Raw genomic sequence first — 11,145 nt, 5'->3', positions numbered from 1 at the left:
TAATCACTGTACTTTCTGAGATTATTCGGCACCGTCATGTAATTTGATAATTTTGAAAAAATTGGATTATACTTTCCATAAAATTAGTTGAAATGATTGAATCATTGCTTGCGACAAGCCTATGAAAGAGAAATGGGATACTTTACCAATTACGATTAGTGTATGGATCTCAATTCGATAGGTCGTGTAGAGGATACATTGTCAAAAGCTGTGTGACAATAAATAATCGAAAACTTTGAAATGACTTATAACTACATGGTCGTACTACTTCGCGTTAATTGAGAAGAACAAAGGATTTACAGCTTACATAGACTAGAGTACCAGATGAGAAGCGAAAGAATTTTGTTGATATCTACACCACGATCGTTTTATCGGAAGATCCTTCTCAAACCTGAACGGAACCTCTCATAAAGATAATCAAATAAAGAAAACGATGAGTAATAGTAATTTATAATTTCATAAATTTTATTCCTGACTCTATAATATATTATATATGATAATTTACTATTGTGGGTAACAAAATAGATTGTATTTCTTTAGACTAGTGTTGTAACGGTAATTCTTACATTCATCCATTTAAGTTTAAACTAATAACAGTTTATTAAGACATATTAAACCTTGATGATGCTATATTTATGTTTTGACACCGAGCTAAACAGGTTTAACTGAAAAAAAAAATGTGAACAATTAAACTTGTGAAAATTTAAATAATTTTTTTTAAGAATAACCGCTTAACAGTTAATGCGATATTGGCTTTTAATTTTGTTGAGTTATAGATTATTATGAAATATATCCTGAATTGATTAAAAAGAAAATACTCGATCTGCAGAGCGCCTACTTTTCTGAGTTCAATGAAAGATACTTTCGTGTTAAAATGTTTGGAATGATGTTAAGTCAACCAATCCATTTCTATTCCATATTTTATTTTTTTTATGTCCGCTTCTTAATCCTGACATACCTATTGCTACATACTAGATTCACAAAGACTAGCAGTGATCAAAGCGAAATAAGAAAGAATTGACAAAGTACAAGCCGGTGACGCGAAGTCAGTAACTCCGACTTGTGTGATCCGACGCTAACCTGTGAAAGGTCGAAAGGCATCCCCACCACCCGTTAAGCCATTCCTTTTTTTTTTTTCATCAAACCTCCGTAAGCTCACTCTTTTTTTAGGGGACATAAGGCAAATAGTTAATTAGGCCAAGATATGCAATGTGATTGAATTTACGTAAAGATGAGACGGAGTGTAAAAATAAAGAAATAATAAATGGAAAGGGTGTGAATCAGAGAGGGTGGGGGTGGGTTAGAGGCTATTCATAGGCGAGCAGAAGAGTTGGAGGGGAGAACCTTATTTACAAGAGCTGCGGGCTTGGAGAGGGCCAGTAGTAAAGTAATAGTGGTGAGGTGTACCCGTCGGCTGCAACGAATTCTTTCGACAGAAGGTAAGCCTAAGAATCATAGAAACATCTACCAATAAACACAATTTTTTTTTTTAAATTATTCCATTCATTTCACTTTTCAGTATTTTAAATTCAATAATTTTGCTATTAACTACATTAAAAAAGGAAAAAATGATAGTAGCAAAATAAATATACCTCATAAGTAAAGATATTGGATATTTTTTTTTTTTTAAATTGAAATATTGAACAAATGGAAGCTTGGTTCAACTATAGCTTAATAATTATGAGTGGTTGTACCAGCTTTTGAAATCAACATTTTAATTATTCCGTTGAATTTTTAATGGTTAATTATTCCATTAATATTTTATATCTACACTAATTTTAAATTGAAATATACTTTAATCCGTACATAATTATAAGAGAATATATAATGAGTGATAATGTATAAGTTTTTTTATTTATGAATATTTTTTAATTTTTAATTTATTTTTCCTCTATAATAAATCAAAACTTAACGTGTGTATAAAATTTAGCATCCACGATATTTTCTAAAACCTGAAAATATTTTCCATATACAATACTGAGGACATTTTATTCTTCTAAACCTTCTAGTTTTATAATAACATTGAAAATAGTTAATAACCTTTATTAACTTCCTTATCCGTGAACCAGTAATAATTAATAAATTTCGATTTTTCACATTAATATTCTTGTTAACTTGATAATTTTCAAATCCTTTTTAACTTTGATAATTTCAACGATCTAATATACTAAATTCAAAAAATATATCACTAATTGTTCCTTTGTAATTTTAACAAGAAAATGCTTTTATTTCTAATAAAAAATTAACATACAAATGATTATTTAAATAATCTAAAACCCTTAGTCGTATTTTTGTAAATTATAAGTTAATATTTTATAATTATACTAAATTATTTGTGGTTTCACACGTACGCTTTAGACAAAATTAAATATATTGTAAAATGACGTAAATATTGCATTACTTATTATATTGTTCAGAGGATTGACCGGAGTGAAAAGATGTAAATCCTACCAAATCGTGAACACATCAGTCTTTTCAAGTATATCAGCTCTCTTAAACGTGGTAATGTGAATATTAAATTATAAACCATTTTTAAATTAATAAAAATCATATATTTAATTTGTGCGCAATTTAGCCTATTTAAAAATCAGAAAAATTAGCAAATTTTTATTTTATTTCAAATCTGGCGCATTTTTTAGATTAAATTTTATTTTAAACTAATTACAAGTATTATGTAGTTTTTACTATAAGAAAACGGGTGAAAACGTCTCGCTTGTATCAACTTCGTTTTTTAAAAGTTCTTTAAGATAAGATGTAAATGCAAGTCTTAAAATACTTGTGAAAATGTGCAGCAAGCAGAATTTCCATTTGTCGTTTGATGTCGGCCATTGTCAATACATAAATAAAATCCCAACTTTATGCTTTGTATACAATACAATATAAACAAAGCTAAAAATACAACAAAAAATGTTTGATTCCCATAAACATTAGGAAATTGTATTATCAACAGCCTTTTAAAAATATCTCGTATAAATTAGTTTTTTTCTAGTTCATCAAACAATTAATATCATATATTTATACAAAAATATATTGATTACTTTTTTCTCCTATTTTAAGAGTTTTTTTTCTGAACTAAGATTATATACAAAATTAAAAATGTCATGAATTTGTTTTGTTTTTTTTTAGTTTATTCCTAAAAAAAATAAAATCCAAAACAACTTATTTATGAAATTCAAAATCGATGTACCAAGCTCTGTTGCAAAGCCTTGAGTAAACTTAAAATAGCAAAAAAAACATTAAATATGTATCGTTAAAGGTATAAAATATAAAATATTATAACACACTAAAACTTTAAAATATAGTAATAACATAAAAATACATATTACATATACTATTTTCATATCCCTGTCATTTTCCTTTAGTAGTTCGTGTTCTTTAACATCCCAAGCTTTGTACAAAAATTTTAGATTTGAAGTCAAATATCATAGGTAATATAAATTAAATTAAGTTCTTCTTGTATTCAAGAATTATCATTTGGCTGCTAAACTTTTTACATCCAAAAAATACCCACAAAGCAATTGAATATATTTTTAAAGTTTTTAAATAAAATTGTTAGAGTAGTTTATGAAGGACGGTGTCGTAACTGGGATTTTTGACAGGGGGAGGCAGGCTTCATTTCCCTGCGCCTTCTTTCATCCCTTTCCCAATAGAATTCAACAACAATATTTTAGTTAATGTATTTCGAAATAAATATAATAATATCATCATAACATTAACTCATTTTAAATCAAGTTTAAAAAAAAACATAAATTAATATATTTTACTGAACCTATAAATAAAATCTCGCTCGAAATTTTTCTAAACTCTCCCGTCCCATCTTGTGCAGATTCTAATGAAGGCTTTTTAAATCTTCTCAGTAGTTATATCAACCGTTAACAAGAATTTTATCTATGATTTATATGCTTGGTTAAATATTTCGGTTTTTTACAAAACGAAAATTGGCTGATTTGATTATTATTCATTTGGTCTTTAAGTTATAAAAAGTCAGTTTTTTACAATTACAAAAGTTTTTTTTTTATATTATATTATTTTACGCATAGAAAAAAAAAAGAAAAGAAAAAAGTATATATGAATATGAAATAATACAAAACTACTCGTTGGTACCTCTCCGATTAATTTTTTATAGAAATAATCTTTACTTTAATTTTTTAATATTTGTAAGTTGAGCTATACGATATAGGAATAAAACAACAAATGATAATCAAATTTTTTTAGGCAATATATCAGTAATTTTTTAATATTTGTAAGTTGAGCTATACGATATAGGAATAAAACAACAAATGATAATCAATTTTTTTTAGGTAATATATCAGTCCTTCATATTTCCGTAACAATTTTTTTTTCGCTAAAGTTAATTACGGTTTAAAGTGTCGAGTGTGATAGGAATAGATCTCTGTTTGTTTTTTTTAAATTATTAATATTTGAATAATTGTGGCAGATGCCCGAAGAAATGAGATGGTGGGGTGGGGGTTGGAGGGGGGAGGGGAAGATGGACGTATTTTGGTCCTTGGTCACCTGAGAGCCCCTCCCTCTTTGCCAGGTCCAAATTTGGCTTGGATCCTTCTTGGCATCTTCTCAGCGATTGGCCACTCCTCCTGCCTTTCTCCCACTCCTGCATAGTAATAATTATTCAATATTCTTGGATTATTAACCATCTATCTTTCCAATAATTCTTTATTCTTTATTGTAATCACAATAATTAATTAAAAAATAAAACTTTTTAAATATCCTTGTAGTTTAGAACTTAGGTTTAAGACCAAGTTTCAATGCTCCAATTACTGAATAAAACTAAATTATTTATTAAATACTCCTTCATACAGAAAGACTCACTAACAAAATATTTACAACTACAAACTTCAAATCTCACTTTGTTTCAGATAATCAGCGAAAATGCCTTTCAAGCCAGCAGAGAACCCTAAATGCCCAAAATGTGGCAAATCCGTCTATGCCGCAGAAGAGCGAGTAGCCGGCGGTCTGAAGTGGCACAAAATGTGCTTCAAGTGTGGTGAGTAATGAAAAAATTACTGCATTAATAAAATCTCTAAAGAATTATTCATGTGGACAACTATTATAGAATAATTTATCGTATAATTATTTTGAGCCAATCAGCGATTATTTCATTTCAAAAGTCATTTCTTACTTCTATTTATATTGGTACACGAATAAGAGATAAGCTTGTTACAGAATATATGTATAAATAATCGTTACATTGATTGTTTAATCCCTATTTGTAAAAATTTATTGAACAACAGGGCCCTTGCCTGGGGTAAGATAATCATACGGGGAATTAATTTTCTTTAATATATGAATTAAGGTATTATTAAAAAAAAACTTACTATTCCATAATAATAACAAGAGTTAATTGTTCTGAATAAAATTCAACACAATATTTTTACAAAATTACTTTATAATGAGCGTATAGTTCAATAATGATTAATTAAGTAAAATTTTCATGATATAAGTAGTAGAGGTTAAATTATTTTTTATTTACATAACTCTTCTTGCTTTCTTCTATGCGATAGTTTCATGCTAACCTAGAGTGAATAGAAAACACTTTCTTTTAAAACTTAATTTAATAAATTAAAACCATTAAAAACATTCATATTTTAAGTTTCAATATTGTCAGATTATAATAAAAGTACGTTATGCTATTTATTATAGATTAAAATAGTTTTTTCATTTGCATATGTTTGTTCAAAAAACTTGTTGACTATATATATAAATATATATATTCATATTTTAGTAAATTCTTATCTAGCCCTCGGAAGCTTGAACCCTACAAATTTTGCCCTCCCCTTGCACCTCTTCCTGACGGTGAGCCATAATAACGAATTATAATATTTTTTATCGAAGACTTTAATGCACATAAGATGTATAAAAAATTGATATACCCGTTGGTTTGTTTTTAAAATTTGATTTCTTATTACTTCGAACTGAAATTACTTCAAGAATCATCATGGTAAATGGAATACTTCACAATTGACATTTTTTCTGCTGTTAATGGTGTTAGTATTGGCAAGAGAACTTGTAAAGCAAGTGGGCTCTTGATTCTTTTTGACAATTCCAAACGGTTATTAAGAGTTTTACAACTTTTTCTAACAACAGTTAGTTAGACTATCACGTGATAAATATTGTTTGATCTAGCGAGAATTGGGAATCGAACCCACACGGCTGTAGTAACCTTACCAAAACGCGCTCGGCGACCAATACATCAATATTCTAAACTTTTTTTTCAACAATTTTTATTTGTTTTACATTTTGTAACTGCTACAGATATTCCTGTAAGTAATGCTTAATCCTATGGAACATTAGCATAAACATAACTTAACTCATTCCTGAGTTGTGATTTAAAATTCATTTCCAAAGGCATGTGCGGGAAATTCTTGGACTCCACCAACTGTGCAGAGCATGAAGGTGAACTGTACTGCAAGGTGTGCCACGGAAGGAAATACGGACCTAAGGGCTATGGGTTTGGTGGAGGTGCAGGATGTCTCAGCATGGACAAAGGAGAACAATTTGGCAATGCTGAGGCGTAAGTACCAAATACATTTTATTACTTGTATAATACACCCACAAACACACAACTGATATATATTTTTGCATATATTTACCATAAATATTTAAGGAAATTTATTTAAAATAGAGTTTGAAAATTTCCATTTAAACACATTGTAGTAAGCAGTCCATTTAATGACTTCTAGGAAAGGGCATTTTCCTTATAATACCATTAGGATCCCAATTTTAATTCATTAAATGATAAAAATATTTAAAAATTACATGTGCATTAAAAAAAAAATAGTTGAAATGATTTACATTTCTTTCTTTTTATTTATTATTTTCCCCTATTTCTAATCACAAGATTTTCCTAATGAAGTGTTAGGAAAGTGCTGTGAAGTTACTAAGTAATGATCAATGCATGACACCTTTTTCCCTTTTTGTTCCCAGTCACTAAACTCCAGGATGCCAACGGATCGCACTTCCCTACACCCCACATTTTCTATAATTTTTAAGAAGAGAATTATAATCTTATATTTTTCTAGTTCACATATATAAATTTATATATATATTTTTTCATAAAACGTCTTATGTATTTAAATGTATCATTTTGTTTTGTTTTTTTAAACTTAAATTGGGGTAATCAAAATTGTTATGTAAAATATCTGAATAAAAGTTTATAAAAATTACAATGATTTTTATTTTTGCAGAGCAAAACATTCCAAGTTCATGAAATACTGCATAGTCAGTATTACTAACGTAAACTATTACTTTTGCAAAAAATAATAACTCTTCATTAAGATGGTGAAAATACACATAAATCAGTATATATATAAATATGTGTGTCATAACGAATGTATTTTCTTTGTAACAACATAATGATTAACAAATCGTGAAGTCTACACAAAAAGAATCGCTTCAAATATTGCTTGTTCGCTTACCAAAGCTTAATGCATAAGGTTCTCAAAACACATATTTAAGTTATTTTATCTGTTACAAAATATTTAATACATCCAGCCTGTAATTTCCAATGTGTTATGAGAACCACCGTGTAAAATATTGCTTTTATGTCTTCACAAAATTAGCATTTTTCCATGAAATTACACATGTAGATTCATCAAAACATATTCATGTTAATACAATTAATTATAGATTTAATAATTTACAAGAAAATCACATTCACATACATAAAGTACTCTGACAAAGTTATCAATAAATTATTTGTAAGATGTACTTGTGGCCTATATACAAAAATTTCCAAATTATGAATTGCTAAATGAATTTGAGGAATTCTAGATAATTACAATACCCATTCAAGACTAGATCTAATTAAATTAACTATATTATTAATCACCCCTTATGCATAAGCTTTTGGTTTAAGCCTAATACAAATATAAATTGTTATTTTATATTGAAAATTTCTTATTGTAATGTCATGAAAAACTTTATATTCCACCTCTTAAAATTCCTGTCCCTTCTTGGAACCATCGCCAAAAACTATTGACTCACCTGAAAACAAAGCAGGGATAACTCATCATGGTGAGAATCATTTGAATATCAGTGGCTGCATGGCTAAGGCTTACATAGGAATATATATATATATTTTTAATGTTTTATTTGCTTAATATAATATAATTTGTAAATTAACCGTCCATGCTAACTGTTCTAACACTCTAATAAATTAACTTTTCTAATATTTCACCTTGAATAAAAATTATAAAAAAAAAAAAAAAATCAATAATAAAATTCATCACAACAAATACTATAAAATATTTACTGTTCCATACTCTCTGTAGTTATTATCCCTTCTCTTCATTAACATATAAAAGAATATCTTACAGTGAAAATGTATTAGTAACATAAAGATTGATTTGATGATTGTTATTATTTCACTCCTGACACATTTCCTGAATTATGTGGTCGTCTGCAAATGTTAACAATTAGAAACTTACATTTGTTTTTTAAATTAAAAGTGGGGGTTAATTTTATATACCAGTCAACTAATGCTAAAAATTTATATTTGTTCTAATTGCTTACTAAGGTAAGGAAAATGCCCTCACTTAAAATATTCAGTGAAACAATTATTATTAAATTTTAAAATATAACACTTGCTGGTTACAAAATTATTCACTGAATTTCATTGAGTGGCTTAATTTTGTTTTATTCTACTTACTTAATGTACTTAAAATTATTTTGCAGCTTTCTGCAATTAATCAACGCTGGATACTTATGCTTAAATTATAAGTGTTTGAATTGGTGTGTAAAAATTCAAAATTCTTATTAAACTACACAAAACTAATATCACTTTACATTTTATAAATTAATTCATTAATATAAATTAACACTTTTTTCATTCTTTTCAATTTGCTTATAACATTATTTATTTTTTTTATTTTGTATCTAATTATAAAAAATGTTGATGCTATTATTAAAAGAAAAAAAAATAAAGAAAGAAAATTGTCTACTTCAAGTTATTACTTATAATTAAAAATTAATTTCATAGAAGCTATCTTTTTTTATTTTTTTTCAAGTCTTTATTTCTTTAAATAAAATTTTAATACAAATGACACTTAACACACAATATTAATTTTTACAATTATTTATTTTTTTATAAACACTAAATGATTTTATTTCAATAATATGAATGGGTTAGGGGAGGATCTAGAGGAGCTATGCCTGTTCGAGCAATTGCTAAAGCTCCGGAAGGAGAAGGCTGCCCAAGGTGTGGTGGTTATGTTTATGCAGCTGAACAGATGTTAGCTAGAGGAAGGGTGAGTATTGTATTATTTGATTTTTCATAATAAATATATTTTTAATTAATGTATTTAATGTATTTTTTTAAAATTAATTGATCTATCAAAAGTAAAACCTTAAACTATTTATAATAATCTAAAACTTGTATTTTTCCACATTGATAATTTAGATCGGTAGCACATACAAATGGTTAAATTTTAATTATTAATTAACATCAAATGTAGAAAAAAAATTATGACTATATGTATCATAGTGAATTCAAGAGGTAAAATATGTACATTTATTAACTTTTAGTTGCCATTTTCAGTATGTGTTGTCCTACTAGTTAATTCATGATTCCCCAAAAATTTTAAATTATTTTTGGAACTGTAGTAAAGATAAAATTATTGGTTACATCAAATAAAATCACAAATTTTAAAAATATGGATTCTTTTGAACCTCAGATTCATAAACACTATTAATGAAATGCTGGTATTAATAAAGGACTTTTTTTTTTAAATATTCAAAATTCGGTTAGTTAAAATATACCTGTAGCCACGGAAATGGACCAACTACATTGAAAATATGTCGTTTAGTTTTCAGATTTTAATGAAAAGCATTTAATGCTCTATTAGTATGAGTTTTTTACTTAAAAATTTAAAATTATTACTTCTAATATTTTGACCAGGGGTTACTCAGGATTTGATTATTATAGATGGTTTCCACATCATATAATATGTTCTGAAAGTTACTGAATTTAGCAAGAACTGTAGGGAACTGCAATCACACTTTTCTTTTATTTTATTTTTTGCTTCTGTTCTTTACTATGTATTTTTAATCTTATTAGGCTTATTATAAAATGAAATTATGGTGGCATATAACTAAGACAATAAGGGCTATTCATTTTTGTTATCTTATAGTATACTAATTTATGTTTCTGACTTTTTCTAGCATAAGATGCTTCATTATTCTATTAACATAATTATAATTATAATTCAAACTAGTAAGCTTATATAGAGAGAGAACAGGGGGCTTATGTTAAATATTTTCAATCTGTTATCAAAATACATAAAAAAGTTTTTCAATGAGAAATTGTTTGTTTTAAAGTAATATTAATAACAATTGGTAAATTTTGCTGTTGCAAATGCAATTTTATCTTGATTAGCGATTAAAATTAATAAACGATGAAAATAAAATTATGAAAATCTACTGGTTAAGGAATATTTTCACTGACTATGACATAGGGTTGGCACAGGAGCTGTTTCTACTGTGTTAGATGTAAACGCACACTAGACTCTTTGGAACATTGTGATGGACCTGATAGGGAAGTTTATTGTCGATGTAAGTTCCAATTTCGTTAACTTTATAATTTACATGGCATGACGATCTTCTGCATTTGACTTCATTGTTTCTCTTTGTATGAAACACCTTTGACTATGAAGCATGAATTTAAGTTAGCTCGTTATATTTTGAAGTTTATGTCTTATAAGCATAAAAATAAACCTTCCCTTTCCATTAATGTTTTTATGATAAATTTTTAAGTTAAGTTCTTAAAAAGTATTATATGCTCATAACCATTTATTTAACAAAGACTTCGAATGTGATCTTATCAAATCTCAATATCAATTCTATCTACAGCCTACAGAATGACCCAGTTATTAAAAACTATGTTTTTTAATTCAATAGGAGATAATTTGTTTATTTTCAAATACTATTTCATTTTTTATAGCCACATAACAATAGATGTACATGAAAAGAGAGGAATTGCTACTAACAAAATATTTGTATGAAACCTAAATACTAAAAACATTGGTATTTAATTGTATAAATAAATGAATAAAAATACCAATTTTCAGAATTTTTTTAAATATGCACAACCCCATTTTCTTTACCTTCAGCTGGCCACTTCTGAAATAT

General features: G+C 27.2%; 1 protein-coding gene across 9 annotated transcripts in view; it reads left to right on the top strand.

The window, feature by feature from the left end:
- Positions 1-1,286: 1,286 nt before the first annotated feature.
- Positions 1,287-11,145, top strand: part of LOC106691329 (muscle LIM protein 1) — a 16,313-nt gene continuing 6,454 nt past the window's right edge. For 3 of the 9 annotated variants that reach the window (XM_014437061.2, XM_014437069.2, XM_014437060.2), the window contains exons 1-4: positions 1,287-1,439; positions 4,878-5,005; positions 6,367-6,532; positions 9,149-9,266. In XM_014437061.2, the coding sequence (XP_014292547.1) occupies positions 4,891-5,005; positions 6,367-6,532; positions 9,149-9,266 (399 nt within the window). In that variant the 5' untranslated portion in view covers positions 1,287-1,439; positions 4,878-4,890. Of the gene's footprint in view, positions 1,440-4,877; positions 5,006-6,366; positions 6,533-6,945; positions 7,188-9,148; positions 9,267-10,472; positions 10,570-11,145 lie in introns of those variants that run through there. The other 6 variants (XR_001344767.2, XR_001344768.3, XM_014437062.2 and 3 more) reach the window with 5 other exon arrangements.

Source organism: Halyomorpha halys, unplaced genomic scaffold (genome assembly GCF_000696795.3).
Source record: "Halyomorpha halys isolate HHAL.00 unplaced genomic scaffold, Hhal_1.1 Scaffold2253.1, whole genome shotgun sequence".
In the NCBI taxonomy this organism is placed as follows: Eukaryota; Metazoa; Arthropoda; class Insecta; order Hemiptera; family Pentatomidae; genus Halyomorpha; species Halyomorpha halys.
Note: the sequence above shows the minus strand (reverse complement) of the source record. Positions and strands in the feature narration are given on the sequence as shown.